Genomic DNA, 21,708 nt, shown 5'->3' with positions numbered 1-21,708 from the left:
TATTTCTTTAAAATTAAATAAATACTTACAGAAATTTTCCATTATAGACAAAAATCAATATGGCTTTCAAAAGAAAAAGAGTACTGAAATATTATTACAGGACTTCTCGAATTATGTAAATAATGAATTAAATAAAAAAATGCATGTTTTAGTATTATTTATCGATAATTCCAAGGCGTTTGACACAATTAATCCGCAAAAATTATTAAATATTCTAGAAGCAATAGGAATCAGAGGAAATCTACTAAATTTATTTAAAAATTATCTATCTAATAGACATATCTGTGTAAAAATATTTGAAAAACTGAGTGGGAAAAAAAAAATGTACGCCGGTGTCCCGCAGGGGTCAATTTTGGGACCCACCCTCTATATAATATTTGTATCAATAATGAGTAAACTATTCTCACATGTTAAACACTTTGTATATGCTGACGATACGGCACTGGTCATATCGGATGAACAATTATATACTGCGATTAAATATATGCAAGAAGACTTTATATCTCTGATTAAATGGTGTCATGACGTAGGATTAATTATAAATACAAAAAAAACTAAACTCATGCACATAAGATCTCCACATGCAAAAGTTTCCATCATGCCTGAAATAATTTCTCATAACTTTACCTGCATCCATCAAAATATTGTGCAGCCCTGCTCATGCGAAACGATTGAGCTAGTAAACGAATATGTTTATTTGGGCGTGACTGTTGATTGCTACTTTAAATGGGACATACAAATACACAAAATTTGTAAACGGCTGCGGGCGATAGTGGGTAGAATATACAAATTGAAGTGTTTCGTTCCTGTGAATACCTTAAGAATTATTTACATGTCACTCGCGGAATCAACTTTAAGATATGGAATAACCACTTGGGGACATTCTTGCAAAACAAATTTAAATTACGCACAATCAATACAAAATTCTATCGTTAAATTACTAGTTAAAAAAAATATTTTTTTGCAAAGACGAAACATTTCACTTTTGTATCAAAATTTAACAGTTTTGCCGGTGCAGGCCTTATTGTGGTATAAAATATTAATTCAGCACATATCTGACTCTGAGTATAAGAGGAAAGTTGAACATGGGCACAATACTAGGTTCACAAAGAATGAAGGCATGCTTGTACCTAAACATAATAATAAATACGGACAGCGAACCCTTGAGTATAATGTGCCTAAAATATATAATATGCTACCTGGTAATATTAAGAAATGCGAATTTCCAAATAGAGTCAGATATTTGCTGAAAACGTGGCTACTAGGTAGAAATAATTTGTATTAGGCGATTTAATGTGTAAGTTTATTGTTATTGTATAAATTAAGGTCTAAGTTGTAATCTGTAAAAAGTTGTAATAAAAATCCTGTTTGACAAACTACTTAACTGTAGTTTAACGGGATATATATGAAATAAAAAAAAAAAATAAAAAAATAATAAAAAAAAAAAAAAAAACCCTTGGGACCTTCTAAGACCCAAACAGTCCCAAATGCCGTGCGCGCATTATACTCTCCTAAGACCATATTTGTCCCAGAACGACCGCACATTATTAAAATGCATATATCTCTCTTCCTCTCATCTAAAAGTTAATTATTTCTTTTATGTCAGAAAGAGAACGAAATAGTGCTTGTTATTGTCTTTGAAAAAATGGAAGCTTGTAGAAGGTTCGATCCGTGCAAATCAACAACGTCTCATCCATCCGCCTGTTTTGATTTATGCAAGAAAAAAACATGGCCAAAATTTGCCTTTTATTTTATTTTGTGGATGTTCAGGCATAAATATTTGATTTTTTTAATCATTTTATAAATAACTTCATTTGCCACATTATACAATAAAATCATCTACAAAAATAAGTTCGTAAGTAGGAGATTTTGATCTTTAAAGAAGTTTTCATAGGCCTCATACATTATTTTTTTCTGGGCTTATAAAAAGATTGATCTAAAAAATACTCGATTATTTTAAAATTCAAGATGTATTCTACTCGCAGTATTTAATTAAAGCATCTGAAACATTTCTAGGCGACCAAATTTTCAAACAAAGAACACATGATTTTGCATTACTACGTATGGAATAAACTAAAAATCTCCAAGCCTGGAAATTTGTTGGATGAATTACTTACTCAAATTTAATTTAAAATAAACCAAATGCTACGCAAAGACAAATTATAAACATAAAAATGAAATAAAAGCCGATGTGAAGTAAATCACAATAATAAATGCCAATTGTCTCAAAATTTTATTTGGAAAGCAATCAACTATGGTATCAATCTATCGATCAAAAGTTTGTCTTATTGGAGATTTACATCATTATTCTGGATAATTGTGATCCCTAAAAAAGTATCTAAGGACTCTCGTGGTCTTTTTTAATCCTTATAAATGAATTCACTCGAAAAATAAACTTAACCCTTGGAACCTTTTAAGACTAAATACGTCCCAAATTTCGTTAAATTTTACCACTGTGCGTCGCTTCGGTACGCAGAAGCGCGCGAAATTTGAAATTGGTTTTACACTCTACACTCTTTACTCTTTGTTTTGTTCAGGTGCGTTATTTACCTATTTTTGGCAGAAAGAAGTAATAATAAATTATTGTATGGTTGTTTTTTAAATAGTATCATATAAATCGACTAAATTAAATAAATTACAATACCTAATTATATTTAGGAATTATTGAAACAGCAGTATTTTTTAATCTTTTTTAAGGAAAGATTGCGTAGAGGCCTGTAAAAAACATTTAGATAAGTATATTACAAAAGACATTGCATGCATCGAAAATTAAAAATTAATTCCTACTCCATGAGTATATTTTACCTAATAGTCTAATCGTGTTCGATAATTATAATCGATGATGACCGATTTATAATAATTTTTTTGTATATTTAAATAATGATTGTAATTTATTTTATTGTGCGGCTATTTTGCAATGTATATTTGTTATTATTCATTATATATACCTTTCTGTTTGATTTCTAAACATAATAACATAAAATAAACAAATATTTCTTGCGTTATTGTTTTTAGGTACCTAATTATGAAAAAAATTATTTGAACTAACCCCAAATATTCAAGCATATTTTTGTATTTTGTTTTAGGCCACTGAGCGTACCCAGTTTTTTTATTATCTTTCCTCCCCATTGTATAAAACTAGGAATTAAAAAAAAAACGATTACACGTAAACTGATTTTAGTTTAAATAATTTCACAGAACAGAGCGGCACTAAGATAAAGAACGTCTTTACCCCGTCAGCGCCGGGCGGTAACTAAATACAAAAGCGTGTAACCCTTACGTAGACGGCATAGAGTTTATTTCACAATGGCAAATTCAATGGTTACCTCCCCGAAAATCGATCAATATTCGTGTAAAAATGAACAACGCGAAAATGCATATTTTGTTTTATTTTGTGAAGTTCTGGTACAAATATGAAAATTTCCTTCGATTATCAAATAAAAAAATGAATTTCCCACATTATACAATAAAAAAAATATCTGAAAATGGGTTTGTAAATGGGATATTTTGCACTAGACAGTTTTTTTTAGGCCTGATACTTTATTTTTTTCTAGGCTTATAAAAGGTCTTATCAAAAAAATGATCGATTGCTGACAAGCCCAAAATGTGTTCTACTTGCAGTATTTAATTAAAGCATCTGTAGTATTTCTAAGCAATCAAATTTTCAAACCAAAAACATCCGATTTTGCATTACTTGGTATTGGATCGCCTTAAAATGATACTTTACCATAAAACAGAAAATCTGTTTGTCAGATGCAGCATACGGCATATTTGACGGCCGGCATAGTCCAGTGGTAACGCATTGGACTGCCATTCCGAAGGTCGCGGGTTCGAACCCGGCGTGCGCAAATAAATTTTATTTGATTAATTTGTGTTATTTCACAATTAATTAATTAAAATAATATATAGTATATTTGCGGCACGTTCCAGAGTGGAAGATACTACCAGTATCGCCCTGGTGTAAGACCACCATTCAGAATTGAAACGTTGCTCCAAATGGCTTTAGCCGTGTTTAGTGACTAGATCTGAAAAGCCAGGTACTTCCCCACCTTCCTCTTTCCCTTCCCCACTTACCTTCAGCCTCACAATATCCCCCAATTGGGGATGCCATAGTCTCACTGGCTCCAGACGGGAGCAGTTGGGACTCTTGTGAGGTATTCACTATAAAAAAAAAAAAAGCAAAAACCCTCGATAGGGTATTTTCACTGTTCTTTTTATTCTAGAAAATAATAAGAAATAAAATAGGATAATGATGGTGTTGTAATTTAATTTTTAGTTAAGGCGATGCCATACGTAGTAATGCAAAATCATGTGTTTTTGGTTTGAAAATTTGGTCGCCTAGAAATGTTTCAGATGCTTTAATCAAATACCTACTGCGAGTAGAATACATCATAGCCTTTGAAATAATCGAGTATTTTTGAAGTGAAACTTCTTTAGGCGCGTAATGGATTTTCGAGGACGGAGTAAAACCGAGTCAGGATCGACACGAAAATGCGGGTACCCCCACCACCGCTCACCGTTCACTGTCCCTCTCTCACCATATGCGCTTGTTGAGGTGGGGGAGCCGCTCACGAACGTTCTCTCTCTTCTCTTCTTTCCTCTCTCTCAGACAACAGCGAACTGCGCCACGCCAAGCATCAGCTGCTTGGTTAGTATACTGCGTCGTGAGTGTAATACGAGTGAAATACGTAATTGATTGTGGTTCATACGGTTTGGTACAGAATTTCAGTGTTAAAAATAAGAGAAATGAAAATAGAGAGAGAGGAATACTAGAAGTTTCACTTCTGTCTTGCGTAGGCTTGACACACCCACTTTTTATTTAGATAAGTCTTTTTATAAGCCGAGAAAAAAATAATGTAAAAGCATATGAAAACTGCTTTAAAGTTCAAAATCTCCTACTTACGAACCCATTTTCGGTTATGGTTTTATTGTATAATGTGGTAAATTAAGTTATTTATAAAATGATCGAAAAAAAATTAAATATTTATGCCTGAACATCCACAAAATAAAATAAAAGGCACTTTTTGGTCATGTTATTTTCTTGCATAAATAAAAACAGTCGGATGGTGTTAAGCGGGAATTTAAACCTTATCGCCATCTACGTAAGGGTTGTTATTGATAGCGGCTCAATTTAAAATATTACACGACGTAGTGCATCGCCTTAATAAATTTTCAACAACCATTTAAAATGTGCCATTTTCAATTTGCCGCCAAACCGAAGTGTTCGTTTTTATTCGTGAAAATGGCGGCGTTCACGTCACGCCGGGTAACGGTGGTGACAACCGTCTTACCAGCCAGTGGCATTTTCTACGTTATAATGACGTTGTAGCCAGTTGGTCCCGTTACGGAACGTGCGGTTTTAGATCGTATTTAAAGTCAATAATTACGAATGAAAATATTAAAATTACATATTTTTAATACAATGATCAGAATCAGTAAAATAATCTTCTACACGTATTTAACGGTATTCATAGTTTGTGAAAATACCACACTGTCGCAGCTTTTCTGTCTAGAATTTCTACATCAACGCAACTCGCAAAAATCTTTGCATCGTGAAAATATATATGAAGCATTTCAAAAAAAAGATAAAAGATTATTTTGTTCGTTTCAAATATTTTCTACAAAAATCTCAGACCAAGTTAATAAACTAGTCTTACTACCCAATAAAGCTAGCATATCATTATATGGATAGAGATTTCATTTTTTAATTCACAAGAAATAACAAAAACATTACTTTTGATTAGCTGCTGTAAGAAACTCAAAACCAGATCCAAAGAAAACTGGTGGAAGGTGGAAAAATCAATCAATATACCAAAATAGTCTCAGATCTTGATATGCCCACCAAATCCTACCTCGGGGAGGAGAAATGAGATACGGTTCTGCTGGTACCATAAACTTGTTTGATCGACATTTAGATGTGGAACGAAGGCAGTTTAGTACCTAATAAATTTCACATCGTGAAATAAGGAGGTATTTTTAGAAGGTTTAATTTCAAATAGAGAATTCTTACTCAAACCCAAATCTAAAACTGGTTAATTTAGAATTGTACTGGAGCATTTGAAACTTAAATTACAGGTTTCATGTCAACAATATATTTTTATAATCTAGGCTTATTGTTTTTTGGTAACTAAAATAAGTACATCCATGTAATGTATCCGTGTTTATGTTAATTTTTGTTTTCGTACCAGAAATTTATTTGATTGAAAACTTTTGAAAATATCATTCTCTGACGCTCGCTCTAATTTCATAGATAATAAAACCGGGATGTTATTCTGCTACAAAACTAAAAACAAAACCATACCCAATATTTATAAAATATATGGAAAATTATTTAAAAATAACTTCATAACACCGAAAAAATGTGTAATATTACAAAAGAAACCTAAAAATTAAACTAGACAATTATTTGTGTAAATTTAACAAAAACTAACTATTGAAACCCTATATTTAGCAACAAATTATAAATGTCATTGATTCACTAATAATAAATTTAAATGTGTTATTTAAAACAAATGACTGACAAACTTGTATTAAAATAAATGCGAAACAAGTTAGCAAAATAACGAAAACAAAATATGAAGCATTAACAAACAAATTCACGGTTCGTACAAAGTGATTTCCGATATAATATCCAACCGCTTTTTACGAAAATATATTTGGAATTATTTAAGTGAAATGCAAATATTCGAGTCGGGGTATCGTGGGATGGAGAACCAAAATAGAACCAGGTCGTTCTCAAGTTTCGATGCAATCCTTCTAAGTTTAAACAAGTCTTTTTGTTTAATTTGACTTTTGAGTTGATACCGCAATGCAGATGAATTTCACAGCCCTATTATTTCTAATGCGCTCCTAGCTTGGTAAAACATTAGGCAACCCGATCGTATTAATTGCAAGCGTGGGTTAGAATTTTTTTATATGCAAATTATTAAATAATAAGAAAAACTGCTCGATTACTATTCCTCGTGTCTTATCACGTGAATAATTCTATTGCCATATATATGTAACAGTTATTTCCAAAATGAGTATCATTATAATTCTTGGGAGTATAATACGACAAAAATATTGTATATTTTCTGAAAAAATGTTAAAAATAATCTGTAATAATGCTGTTGAAAGTGGTCGAACTCGCCTCATCTGGATCCAAAATTAAGTGTTCAAATCAATACAGGACGGAGAATATCTATCACATTAAAAACATGACAAAATTGTATGATTGAAAATTGTAATGCGTTTAAAAATCAAATAACATATTGTAAAGCAGGATTTAGGTACATAAATTACAAGCAACAACAAAGCTTTCCGTTAACGCGCAACGTCGTTGATGCTAAAATGCCCATTTGCAAATTAGTCCTGCATGCAGGTTGGGAGATAAAACAATGTATGCTGTCGGTGACGGAGAAAACCACCGGGAACATTGAAATGAATGCTATCGGTTTTTTTCGAGTTTTCAAACCATCCACGAATCAGTCTGAATAAATGTGTAGCAATTTGTAGTTTTAAACATCCCTTCTTACCCGTAGATGGTTCATTCCGAGCAACCCAAGAGATTAGTGGGAAAGAGCCACGGGTAGTAGGTAGTAGCCATACTCCCTCAGTTAGAGAAGTCTCATTTCTTAAATGAGGGAATACTTCACCTGGTGTAGGCTTCAAATTACCGACCCACTCTCAAGTATTATTTTACTAAGCAATTGAATAAAATTATCAGAACCCGGGTATCTTTACAAATTCATAGCAGTAGGTACGTAGAACACAGCCTAAACAATTAAGTGCAACAAGCTATCTCAATCTGAGCATGAAATGTCAGTCCACTATCAAACACGATTCCAAGATCCTTAATAGTATGAAGAGTGGAGACACGTTTTTAACTCGGGGCGTTCATTGTATACTGGTACATAAAATAATAAGTTGAAAAAACACCCACGCTTTTTTGTCCTAGAAAGGTCACGTGAATATGAATAGAGCGACAGTTATGAATGCCCATTACTTCCTCTGTTTACCCCTTAGGAAGTGGCACATACTCTCAGTATCGCTCTGGGCCTCGATTCTCGATGAAGTCATTCCACTCGAGTCTGGAATGACTTTTGACGTTTGGCGTATGTAATTATGTACCTTCGGCGAGATTCAAGAATAAGAATGTCGACCAACGTATGTACTTTCGACGGCGATTGCGACCACACTGGATTGGAGAATCGATGGTGAAAGACCACCATTTAAAATCGATTCGTAGTATGAAATGGCTTTAGCCGTGTTTTGGGCCAGATTTGAATTATTCAGGTACTTAACAACCTTCCTCTCTCCCATCTCATTTCCCCCCCACCACGTTCAGCCTCACAACATAACCCAAATGGGAATTCCATAGTCTCAGTTTTCGGACAGTAGTAGTAGTTGGGAGCAGTTGAATGCGTGGTTGTAATTTATTTCAATACATTTTACAAAAATACAATTACAACAACCAAAAATATATATTACTATACAAACCACAATAGAAATAAAATTCAAGGTTAAGGCAGGCGACACATTACGCTATACGCATCATGGCTTAGCCTATATCAGCAAATCGCTCGCCATACACTACCAATCGGAATGTATGGCGAGCGATGTGCTAAAATGGGCCAAGCCACAAAGATATAGCGCCCTTATAGCCTGGTCTTTCACAGGCTTAAAGTGAATGTTAAAAAGATATTTTAAGAAAATGGAAAAAAAATCAAAATTTTAAAAAGTAAGATTAAAAAAATACATTCAAAATTATACCAATTATTTTAGATCAAATTTCACCAATTATTTTATATCAAATTATACCAATTATTTTATATAAGTGTTTTTACGCAGTTTAATCATGATAGGTACGAGTACCTATGTAGAAGTGTATTTGATGATGGTCGCATTGTCACATTTGAATTTAGTGAAATGAAAAAAATTGAAATAACCGAAAGTAATTTTTTTTAAATACCGTTAGGGACTCAAAAAATACACTATGTACATTATATAGTTTCGCTAGGTACATATAAAAAGAAAAGTTACTTTTATCTGGCAATACGTTCATTAATAATATAACCACTGTTATCATTACGGAATTCTGTTATATCGGTATTTTGCTAAATAATGAATTATGTGGATATATTTATTAACAGTAGAGTTAAAATTTAATTATCGCCTTCCTGTTTTGCGGAGATCGTTTGATAACATCATGCAACGGCCTAAATATCAAGGCTGTCGGGTTTATTTATTTTATTAGGACACGGTTTGCATTCATATTCTTGAAGCCATGTTGAAACCGCTTTTAAAGCTTGTTTGAATTGATAAAATAGGTATTTTAGCATCTTACGAATGACGAGAAGTGAAAATAATGCAAGGTCGCCGCAATTATGTAAGCGAGGCTAGTAAACAAGACCGAGAAAATAAAATTTGGATCAGAGGTTCCCAAAGTGGTCTATATGGACCCCCAGGGGTCGATATCGGCTTGCTGGGGGTCTATGTCAGAAGAAAAAAATTTGGGGGTCCACTAGATTCAAATGGGGGTACATACGAGTGGACCCCCATTTACCTCAACTCAATATTTAGGAGTTCCGTAAATGTCACAATACACCCAACACAAATAACACAGTTTACGTAATACTAATAATATACTGAGAAATTACTTATTTGGTATTTGTATGTTTATATATCGTAAAGTTGTTTATTGAGGTCTATAAATAGAGTCTACGTTCCTATTCTCGTCAGAATTAATATATTGAACCAAAACTTTGCACATTGGAAGCCACGAATTTTCCTAGTTCCCCAACTTGTTTTTGAAAAACGTCCAGGGTAATAATGACGTTCAACATTTAGATGTACTTCACACAGACTTCAAAACTAAGTTTGAGGGCATTTTGACTGTGGAAATGGAATGTTGAAGAATCGGATATCATATGACAAGAAGAACTTTTCGGAATAAGCGCTAACAAAGAACTTAAGGGGCAGTTCTGTAGAGCCAGCCAGCTACAGAAAAAATTCCCCTTGCTTATCCTGCTCCATTTTCATTTGGTGCAATACCTCACTAGGGCGCCCCTGTCTGCACAATGCAAAAACAGAGGAACTATATCGCCACCCGGTTGTAGGGCAGGCAAGGGAAGGGAATCTTTTTACGAAAAAAATGAATGATTATCACATGGGACGTTAATAATTTTAGGAAAATTCAATATTCGGCAGTAAGGGAAAAAAAATTGGCAAGTGGTCTACGGGGCAAAAAAGTTTGGGAACCTCTGATTTAGATGGTTTGTACATTTAGAGGGTGAATGAAGAAATCAGGGTCGTATTTAGGATCCGTAGACCCCGAGTGTGAAGAAAGAGCCAATAATCTTGTACAGCCATTTTCCCCAGAATATTTGTCGGGGATTCCCCAAGAAGACATGATACCATCAAGTACTTTAACTACTTCTGTCGAGCCATGCTGAGGGTCGGTTTAACAGACATTTATGAATGTAAGTGAAGCGAAGAGAGTATGATGTAATGAACCGGTTATTCAAACCTAGTGACTAAACATAGCCAAGATCATATCAATAACCAATATTATGTTTTTGTATGATCTTCTCTCACCAGGGCGATACTGAGAGTATTTACATCTTGTAGTAAGAAGAGTGGTACTGTAGGTACATACAATATATTATGGTAGAAGTAAAGATCGAGAGTCAGGGTTTGGCTCTCTGCCCACCCTTTCAGGGTCTTGGCACGATGAAATACTTTTACAATTCACCAGAGGAGTCGAATCACTGACCTCCGAGTTGGAAAAACCAGAGCCTTATTTGCTAGACCACAACACAGAGGCCATGTTATTTGAAATTAAAAATAAATTAATGACAACATTTGATAAAGGAATATTCAATCAATTAATCCAAAGAACGCTGAAAAAGTGACCTAATTGCGAAGTCAGGTGTGCTCAGAAACCAGGCAGCTGTCGGCCGAGAGGATTAGATCCACTTCAACGGTCGGTGAGAATTTTGCATTTTTCTCTGTTTGGACATCCAATACGAAATTAAGGTCTTTCATGTTTTAGTAATAAAATTGTATGCAATGTATCCTTGCAAATTAATGTACAAAAAGATAATAAATAATAATTGATAAAGATAATAACACTATTATAGATGTAGGTACTAAAAATACAATTATTTTCTACTAGTGTATCTTCTTTCTAGTGTCTACTATAATTTTAATTATAAACACTCCTCTAATTAAAAGTACCTACTCTACCGCTTTTTTACTTTATTTTGTTTTATTTCTTTTTTTTAAATTTTATATTTTTAAATTTTATTTTACTTTAATTTTAAATCTATATGTTTAGTTTAAATTTATCTTAATCTTATCAGCAACATTAAATATATTTTCTATAAATTTATTAAGAATATTTTCGTAAGGCACCCAGTGAGGCCAATATTACTAAATTGTAATAAGAAATGTAAAATATTGTAAGAAAATAAAATTTTAAAATATCATGTACCTACCCACTAAAACAAAAACAAAGATTTTTCCATGTATTATACAAAAGGATTAAAAAAACTGCCTAAGCTTCTGACATTTTGCAATTTACATCTCATATGAGAACTGTCGGAATTCAGATTCCGCGGAAAATATGTTCGCATTTCATTTAATTCCAGATAAATTCGCTGTTTTTCAACGCATTTCAAACAAAAATACTGTTCTTGAAAGCAGACAAAGACTCTTTCAGATTTTAAAATTGCAAACAGACGTATGCAATCAAATTTTTTTTAAATTTAAACGCAAACATAGCTTAAGTTTTTAATGGCGCTTTCCGATGGATTTATCGTGTAAACTTTAATTAATGCGTTACACGAAACTAAAAAAAACATGTTGTTTCATAAAATTATTTAAAAATTTTAGGTAGCATATATTATTTCTTCATATGAAGCGGTTACTTTGTGATGTGACATTATAATTTAAAATTAAACAGTAACTTTGTAAACATCACTTATAAGTGATCCCATAAGTGATGTTTACAAAGTTACTGTTTAATTTTAAAGCATATATTATTATTAAATTGAAAACGCGGACTTTTCACACTGTTTAAATCATATTTCTCAATGCAAAATAACACAGCATAATTTTTTGAGACCGTTTCAGACTGGAATATAATATATCTCCCAAAAGGCTCTATGTATAATATATATAAAGGCTCTAAGGCGGTTGTCCGTGAAGAATATCTCTCAAAATTGCACAAGGTGTATTAGTGATTCTAATTTGATCAATAATATTATAATACTAAAGTAAATAGGTAGGTAGGTACCTAATAAAGGAAACAATTTTGAAATTAGTTTTCGATATAAGTTTTAGGGCTAGTTAGGTACTTCTTATGAGATTCTTATGAAAATATTCTGTCAAGTGTTTGGATCATTTCTAAAATGCCGTTTTCGTGAGAAAATCACCTCAAGGACGCATTACAACTTGTGACCTTCTGACAAATTTTAGATAATTCAAAATTATTTACCACATTCCCATTTCGAAATAATAGATTTGGTCATTATATGTAGAACACTACATAATTATTATATTAAATTTAGTATGGAAAGATAATAGCAATTTCCAATTTATTATTTTGAAAACAATGAAGTTCGCTAGCACAGCCCAGTGTGGAACTTTTCTACGCAGAGTCTTACGCAGGGTTAATTGAAAAACAATTCAGCCCGATATTTATGGGACTAGGTATACCTACCCTTAATAAAAACTGCCAATGATTTTTGTAGGAAAATGGGGTGTTACACGATTCAATGAGTAAATTCCTACATGACCTACATTTCCTTACCTTCAACTCCAGACCACTAAGCTATAAATAAACCATTTAATTAAGGAACCTTTTACCTACAATCCGTCAGTCATAAAACATTGATTATGTAACCTGCTAGATAAGTACCGAGTAAGAAAAAACATAAAAAATTATAGAAATTAATTTGTTTTATTTATTCAACGTTTATAAGTCGAGCGAAAAAAAACATTCCTCCATCGCTGAATTAGGTCGTTTTTTCTTCTTAATAATGGTATATAGAAATTATTTTCCGCATTACTCTTTGATGTAAATAATGTAGTATTACGTTTTGTGTCAGTACAGATTTACTTAGTACTTATAGAAAATTCGATGCATGGGTTTGAACGCAAGACGGTATATCTGAGTCAGTAATTTGGATCCCCACTAAAAATAAACACGAACAAAAAATATAAATATATGATAAACGACATAAAATGTTTGAAGTTGTACAACTATTTTAAATTATTTCGTGCATTTGTGTGGGAATTCCGATTGTCGCGCATTGCAGATAAACTGAAACATTTGGACTGAAAGTTCGCGACCCGCACTATTTGATTTTACGTGCGAATTTGTGGATGAAAGTTTGCCAATGTGCCTTTGAAGAAAGTCACGACATAACACGAAAATAATACAATATCAACTTCTATAGGCGTAGGACTATAGGTCAAATACTATAAATAGATTTCCAGGCCTGCGTTCCGTATTTACTCACACCATAATAAATTATACGGCTCTCAATCTATAGTACAGTCGCTTCGGCGCTGCTACAAAATCACAAAACGTCAATATTGAGCATTTACTTCACCTTGAACTATTCCCAGACATTACGTCAATTACCTAAAAACACACAATACTTCAAACCACACGCATCCATTGAATCAAAACGAAATAAATACCTTCAGTGACATTTTCCTGCGTTTTCGCGTTTATCCGGAGTTTGTTTTCTTTGACGTCATAAAGGCACAATGTTGTTTTTTTCACTGAGTATGTATGAATTTATTTTTATTTCATAGCATCGTAAACACTGTCCTGGTTCGTGAAGTTTTCCGCGTTTATATTTGATATAAATAAATCTCGTACTATCGAACACAACCGACTACTTCGCTCACCGTAAATACAGTGAAATCCACAAACAAGCATTCATGTTACGACACACGACCCAGCTGCTGCACGGCCGGTCTTCCCGCCATAGTTCAAACAACCATAAACTAGGTCAATCGTTAAAAATGATCATTTGATTGAAATCATAATTATCTATGAATAGAAGAAAACCATGGAAATATTTTTAAAAGGAGAGTAAACATTAGCGAACACAATCAATCATTGTCAATTTATTTGATATTTCAATCGAGACATTTCTATTGATTCATTTATTGTCATAGACAAAAAAAATCTCTCGTACCTCGATGTCAAAATTAATTCGAAAACCCAGTCTGGATCAATCGTTTTGAAACTTAGAATTCATAAAAACGTTAATTAATTTTAATTGAGAGGTGGGTATGGATACCGCCGCCCTGGGAACCTTTTATTGGATAACCAACACTCCAGCCGGACTCTCTCGACCCGCCTTGCACCGCAGTGAGAGGGATGGATTTATACTGTACCATGATAACTCCTCAAAATTATAATTCAACACACCTATAAAAAGTACTATAAAGTTATGAAAAGTGATAAAACAAAAACTAGGTTAAATAATTACATACGTAACCTATAAAGTTATGAAAAGTGATGAAACAAAAACTTGGTTAAATAATTACATACGTAACCTATTTAACCTAGTTTTTTATTCATCACTTTTGATAACTTTATAGCACTTCATATAGGTGTGTTGAATTGTCATTTTGATGAGTTATCCGGTCACCCTACTAAATATAGTATAATTAGAAATGGATTTGAGATTACACACATTTTTCTTACCTAATTGTCAAACGTTGATAATATTTAAAATATTTAATACAATGTAACATATTGTGTCATAAGTGTGAATAGTTGAACAACGTGAAGAAAACAACAAGTATAAATGTCAATGTGTAAACCATAAATATAATATAAAATTAGGATGGCATTCTGACTTTTAATAAGTTGAGAAGGATGTTGATTATTACATGCATAATTTTATTAACGCTATTTTGTGAAAAATCACCTTGGCTTTGTGTTAAAGCGAATTTATTTTAAGGTTATGGATGTATACGTAGTAAAATACAATTATGGGGATTCTCTATATTTTATTTGTTTTTGGTTTAGTGTTCAGTATACAGGTTTTATGTCCGTGGTGATGATATAATATTTTCTTAGTTTCTCCTATCGAAAAATAATTTCACGGAGTAATAAGAAATGTAAGAGGATTCCAAACCTCCGGTAAGAACATCTACAAGCATAATTAACATAAAATTATTTTCATGTGATTGGAAATGGGTATTCGTTTATTTGTTTTTATTATGTTTCGGCCGAAGTCCCATAGGTTGGTAAGGAATCAATATGAACCGAGTTCTGTAAGACCCCGTGGAGAAAAATTCCACAATAGACTGCACTGTAGACCGTTATCCCCGTTATCTTACATTGGCGATATTTGTTGGACAGCGGCCTTAGCAAGTTCTATGAAGCCCATCGTCCCACGGGCCAGTAAGCAACCGACATAACTGTTTGAATACCCTGCGCAGAAAAGTTCCACACTGAACTGCACTGCAGATCGTTACCTTACTTCAACATGATTTTCTGTGCAGCGTCTTGCAGCATTCAGTTAATATCGATTTCTTACCAACCCGTGGGACGACGGGCTACATCACTCGAGAAGATAAGCAAGTACTATTATTATCTATATGGCAGCACCGGTGCCATAGACAAGACGTGAGCGAATAAGTCCTGTTTTGCCGACGCGAAATCTTTCTTTTCTCCGCCATTTGCGATTGACACGCGTGTTTCACACAAAAGTATGTTTTTACAATTAAAAGCAATATAATATTGAATTAATTTAGCTTTTGGAGAAGTAAGTAATAGCTTATTATATTTTCAGCTCTATCACAATGGAAAACGACGCCGGAGAATTCGTTGATCTGTACTGCCCGAGGAAGTGGTAAGTTTTTGATGTTTAACCACGTGTATTAAATCGTTATTATATTATTACGTCTCATAATCAGCATGCCATAAGGTTCCTTGTGCTTAATATGTATAAAATATGCCGAGTAAATTTTAATTTCATGTGGTGCAATCTATCTGTCAAAATTGCTCTGAGTAGATACCCATAACCTCAATCCTCACTTTTGATTTCATTCGCTTCAAAGTGGGGTTCGAACCTTTGGATTTTAAATAACACTCAGACAAGTGATTGTAACTGGCAAGAGATTTTCTCACTGAACTTATTATTTTCTGACAAACAATATTTACAAAAGCCAGATTTTTGGCATTGTCCTTCGTACAATGCTACAACTACTGTTATTCATATTAAGTAGGTATGCAATTCTCATTAGAAAATGATAAAATAATACATTTTTATATTATTTTATTTCCTATGTATTATTTACTTTTATTTTTTATCTTGTGTCTATGATTTCAAAATAATAATGCTTTATATATGTATAGGTTCTAAATTAAAAAAAAATACAAAGTATATTGTTACCAAGAACCTGTGGTAATTTTTGGGGATCATTGGCTACGCTTTTTTAAAGATTCCAAATATGTATAAGCTATGTGCGTGTCCCTATTTTCTGTATATTTACCTTAATGTTAACCCTTCGACTTGCATGGAAGTGCTTATCAATAGCACAACTGAATGTTAGTGAGAGGAAGATGAAATGATTGAACTGATAATGCCTTCGGTGTCCACACCATCAATGTCTGGATCCCATCCTCGTAAGGTGCAACAATTTTACCAATTTTATATATTTTTAAAAAGATGTTAGTTTTAAAGTCTCAGAACTTGCAGTTTTATGTTTATAAAGCTGTGGTCATTCAAATTAGGCCGATTTCAGATTTTGAAGCAAGTGTAGTCCATGACAGCGAATGAGAGCAACTTGAAAATCGCAATTTTCTTCCGTTCACCAGCAACTCAAAACTAACATTTCAAACGAATATCTAATGAATTTTTTTTGATGGTGACTGATAGTTTGATGAACTTTAGATAACTTGCTTGTAAATTTTACGACTGTGCATACTGTGCATCTAAAATTTAGACTTGCGGATTCTAATACTTTGTGTTAAAGCACTATGAAACAATACTCTTACTTTCTAGTTTTCTATCGTTCCTATTACATATTTACATTACAATTACTTTGGATAATATATTAAGGTTTATTACCTTCCATCTTCCAGCTCCACCAGCAATCGCCTGATCCACGCTAAGGATCACGCCTCCATCCAGATCAACATCGCCGAGGTGGACCCCGTCACCGGGCGCATGAGCGATACCTCCAAGGTCTACACCATCTGCGGAGCCATCAGGCGGATGGGAGAGTCCGACGATTGCATCGCCAGGCTCGCCAAGAAGGATGGCATTGTTGCTAAGTATGTTTATTTATTTTCCGTGTACATAATTAACCCCCATTTAACAGTAATATTTGTACCTCATCAAGGTGTAGGCATTTTAATGCCTGAACAATTTAACTTAATTTTTTTTTATAGATTATATATTTTGCAATAACAATACAGAAACCAATGCGCAAAAGCGATTAAAAAAATATAGTTAGCACAGATAATGTAGGCTGTAAAAAAAATGCTACATGAAGGTACCTATAATCAAAAGTTTAAGGATCCTTAGATTTAAAGTTGTTGAAGGAAATGTGAGATGTGATTAACCGAGTAAGTTTTCCCACGGGAATCAGCAATTGTAAGTTACTTCTGCACCTAGGAAGAATTAGAAAGAAGCCCGTGTGAAATTATCCGGAACATAGAATCCTATTTCAGCGAAAATGTCTGGTATTGATAAGAAATGGTTCAGAATCTTATAAGCCTTAAGCAGTAATGCGACATCCCACCTAGAATATCTGCAGATACCCAGCAATCCCGAGATAAATGTTGTTTTAAACAGTTGTAAAAATCGAACTCCAAATGATTATCCTAAAAAACCAGTTGCCTATCAAGTCTTTTACAATCTTACTGTGCATTTCATAGAAACTGTAAAGCTGTGCATGCCCCAAGAAATGTCACATCATTGCACAAGCAAAGTTTTCCTCTTATTTGATGGGAAATTTAAATATATTTGAGGATATACATTACCTGGAAATGTTTCTTTAAAAAAAAATTTTTGTCAATTGAGCACTTATGCAGAAAAACAGCATTATGGAAATAATACTGTTGCTCAAATCCATTCAAATTACGCGCCATGTATCCATCTATGTTCATACCAATTAAAAAAAAAAATCTCAACTGCAGATGGCAGTATAAGGTTTAAAGTGGCAGCCGGTAGCGTGCGCGCTCCTTTTCAGTACAACGGTTAAGTCATGTTGAAACTGATAGTTTGTGCGGACGGCGCTTGGAATATTTGTTATTATTTTAACTTTTTCTATGAAGACAAATCTTCAAAATAGTGCTGATTGGCTAAAAAAAAAATTGTTGCAATTTTGTCCAATCTCTGATGAAATTGATCCTGATAAACTAAGCAGTGAAATTGACACTGAATAAACCGATTTATTGGAAACAAAATGTCACAAAATCGCAAATTAATGTTGATTTATGAAAAAATAGCATTATTTGTCTCTTTTGTTTATTGTAATAATGATGTAATTAAAGTTATGCATAAATTGATTTAATATAGTGCTTTGTACATTTGATAATAGTGCAGTATGCCTTTCTGTAACATTTTATATTGTACCGAGTATTGATCCTCTGGAGTTGCGTGGAAGTGCTCCTCAATAGCACCATGAATGCAAGTGGGAGGAAGAGAAATGATTGTACTGATAATGCCTTCGGTGTCCACACCATCAATGTCTGGATCCCATCCTCGTAAGGTGCAACAATTCTTGCCAAATTTGAAACGGTGAATATAAAATAGAGCCTTGCTGCTCTCAGGGAACAATATTATAAATCCAGTGGTCTGTTCTGAATAATTACAAGTATTAAGCATTAATACATATTCAATTACAGGAATTAGTTACAGACTTAATTTGCACTTCATACATAGTACAGAAGTTGACCATAATATGGTTAACGTAACGTATAATGTTGTAAGAAAAAAGTTATGTATGCTATTTGTTTAATTTATGTTTACAAGTAGTCTCTATTTTATATTCAATCTGGTTTTAGAGATGCTCTACAAAGTATTGTAGGTACTCAAATTTTTCTACTGATAATTGATATTGAGTTGTAACTAATTTTGTTTTACTGTTTTGTTGCAGGAACTACTAAGATGTCTCGCGTAGCATAACACTATATTAATATGCTTTACAAAAAAAAACAAATAAAATAAGTCCAAAAACAGATGTCTTTATTTTATATCTGAAACACATTCAATACACCAATGCCTTAACTCCTGAAATTAAAACAAAAGTGCTTTATACATTATTTACTATTTGTAGAACAAAGTTGTCACAAGGCGATATAATATTTTTGTTTTTATAATACAACTGTAATTCCACAAGCTCTTAATGGTGTTTATACAATGCTAAACGAGAATATATCTCGGGATATATGAAAAAAATAATTATGTGGTGTTCTTAACTGTCAAATCACATTTCTTGTATTGCATGTTGGGTCATTCCCCACGGCCAGGTTATTATCAAGACTGCATGATTTTGGGATTTTGCCATATCATTTGTAGCAGTAGCCAGCCGATAAACCAAAAAAACATGTCAAATGTGCAGAAGTGTCTGATAATTGAATTTTGTTCATATTATCATGTATACTGACTGTGTGTGGGTGTTGATATAAATTTGCAAATGCCGATGGATCACATGCAACAGCCGAATAGATCAGGTTAAGTATGTCAAGTTGTACATAAGATTACTTCGATAGAAAACATGTAGAGGTATGTGAGCAGGTCTAGAGTTAAAAGTTTTCGTAGGGTACGAGAACTCCAGATTCAGTGACGCTGTAGCAGCCTTCAGTGGGGAAATCCAGCACACCAGACACATTCACTTGTTCCACATTGTCAATTTCAACATCCATATTGTCCATTTTCTCAACTTCGTCAGTTTCAAGACCATAGACAGGGTTGTACCTCATCGTCAATGGATTTGGTTGGTCTGAAATACTGTAAAAAAAGGAAACATTACAATTTTGTGAATGCTGTGAAACAAGAAATATATGCTTTTAAACTGGTGGTTATAAAATCATATCTTCTAGTTAGGTACTTTTTATTTTCTTTCCTGTTTTGTAAGCCTTTTTTCTAAGTGGCTTTTATCCATATTATAAAAAACTCAAAGTCAAGGTAAGACAATTTATAATCTTCACATTCAAGGGTGAATATAAGGGTAGTCTAGGGCAGGGGTGTCCAAACTAGATGGGACCCAGGGCCAATAAAAAAGACTAAATACATTGGTGGGCCGCAAAATATTTATAAAAATAAAATACTGGTAATAATACGTAATATCGTTATTTTATTATCTACTTTTTCATTAATTTGTCTTTTACAATTCTGTCAACATCAACCTCAATACTAGTGGTAGCTAGGCGCAGTGCATGTTTAAGTGAAGTATCTGTCAATGAAGACCTGTATTTCGATTTAATAAACTTCATTGTTGAATATGCACTTTCACAAAGGTAGGTACTGCCCATCATCGAGCCCATTTTTTGCCCGAAATTCGTCAGTTTCGGGAAACGTTCAGCGAGGAGCTTAAAAAAATCAATTCCTGTTTCCGGACTTTTTTTTGAAGTCGGTTAAAAAAAGGTTCAATGGGCCGCAATAATCTAAACGGGGGCCGTGGTTTGGACAGCCCTGGTCTAGGGGGTTCAGGTGGTTCGAACCCTCACCGAGCCTAAGTGTTCATAGGTAAAAAGTTCATTGATTTGCGCTAATTAAAATATATTAAAAAACCTTTTTGCACCAACAACATTATCCACTCGAGTGATTTTTAGTACATTATGGCAAGTTTGCCAAAACGTTTTGAGCAATCGCTTGTCATAATGTACCAAACTTATAGAATCTAAAAATGTGGAATAAACAGCGCAATCTAGGTGGATTCATTTAAACTGCAGTAAGCGGTTTATATGTTTCCATATTAAGGCCATGCACTATCGTAGTAATGCAAAAACATGTGTTTTTGGTTTGAAAATTTGGTCGCCTAGAAATGTTTCAGATGCTTTAATTAAATACTGCGAGTAGAATACATCCTGGCCTTTGAAATAATCGAGTATTTTTTAGATAAGTCTTTATAAGCCCAGAAAAAAATAATGTATAAGGCCTATGAAAACTGCTTTAATGTTCAAAATCTCCTACTTACGAACCCATTTTCGGTTATGGTTTTGTTGTATAATGTAGGAAATTAAATTCTTTAGAATATAAAAAAGAAATTTGAATATTTGTGCCTTTGTTCCTTCGCAAAATAAAATAATAGCCACGTTTTGGTGAACAGCTGGTGTGTTAGCGGGGAATTTCCGATTCAAAATGTTACACCATGTAGTGCATAGCTTTAAGTGTTTTTATTTAACGTGTTTTACCCACTACAACCTTAATTTATTTAAGCCACATTTTTGGCAAACACTTGGCATTGTTTACCTTGGTTAGTTGAGTTTTTATACAGTCAAAACCATATATTCAGATTGCGTATATATATATATATTGCAATACCTTGCAAAAGCGTATTTAAACAAAATTAATTAATTAACGCCATCTGTGAAGACGTAGAATACAACGAGCGTTGCGTTTAACCTTAACCACGAGAAAAGTTTATCTGGCAACCTTACCTTAGTCATTCAAAGTTAGTTCACCTTCTTACTGCTAGATGGCGTTATACAAAACGATTGCTAAAAAAAGTTCAATATTA

General features: G+C 33.3%; 3 protein-coding genes across 3 annotated transcripts in view; 1 reads left to right on the top strand and 2 right to left on the bottom strand.

Moving 5' to 3' along the window:
• Positions 1-13,973, bottom strand: part of LOC149421684 (uncharacterized) — a 59,551-nt gene extending 45,578 nt beyond the window's left edge. The window contains exon 1 of the mRNA XM_089634483.1: positions 13,690-13,973. Coding sequence (XP_089490609.1) covers positions 13,690-13,701 — 12 coding nt within the window. The 5' untranslated portion in view covers positions 13,702-13,973. The remainder of the gene's footprint in view (positions 1-13,689) is intronic.
• Positions 13,974-15,621: 1,648 nt separating this feature from the next.
• On the top strand, positions 15,622-19,204 carry RpS21 (ribosomal protein S21). Its single transcript, XM_089635012.1, has 4 exons — positions 15,622-15,723; positions 15,807-15,866; positions 17,102-17,293; positions 19,123-19,204. Exons 2-4 carry the CDS (start codon positions 15,817-15,819, stop codon positions 19,130-19,132), a joined length of 252 nt encoding a protein of 83 aa, XP_089491138.1. The 5' UTR covers positions 15,622-15,723; positions 15,807-15,816; the 3' UTR covers positions 19,133-19,204.
• Positions 19,205-19,274: 70 nt separating this feature from the next.
• LOC149421682 (zinc finger Y-chromosomal protein) overlaps positions 19,275-21,708 on the bottom strand; it is a 46,261-nt gene continuing 43,827 nt past the window's right edge. The window contains exon 6 of the mRNA XM_089634309.1: positions 19,275-19,976. Within this exon, the coding sequence (XP_089490435.1) occupies positions 19,772-19,976 (205 nt within the window). The 3' untranslated portion in view covers positions 19,275-19,771. The remainder of the gene's footprint in view (positions 19,977-21,708) is intronic.

Source organism: Hesperophylax consimilis, chromosome 8, assembly GCF_061612785.1.
Source record: "Hesperophylax consimilis isolate HC1 chromosome 8, BYU_Hcon_1.0, whole genome shotgun sequence".
Lineage (NCBI taxonomy): Eukaryota > Metazoa > Arthropoda > Insecta > Trichoptera > Limnephilidae > Hesperophylax > Hesperophylax consimilis.
The sequence above is the reverse complement of the archived record's forward strand: the minus strand, read 5'-3'. Positions and strand labels throughout refer to the sequence as shown.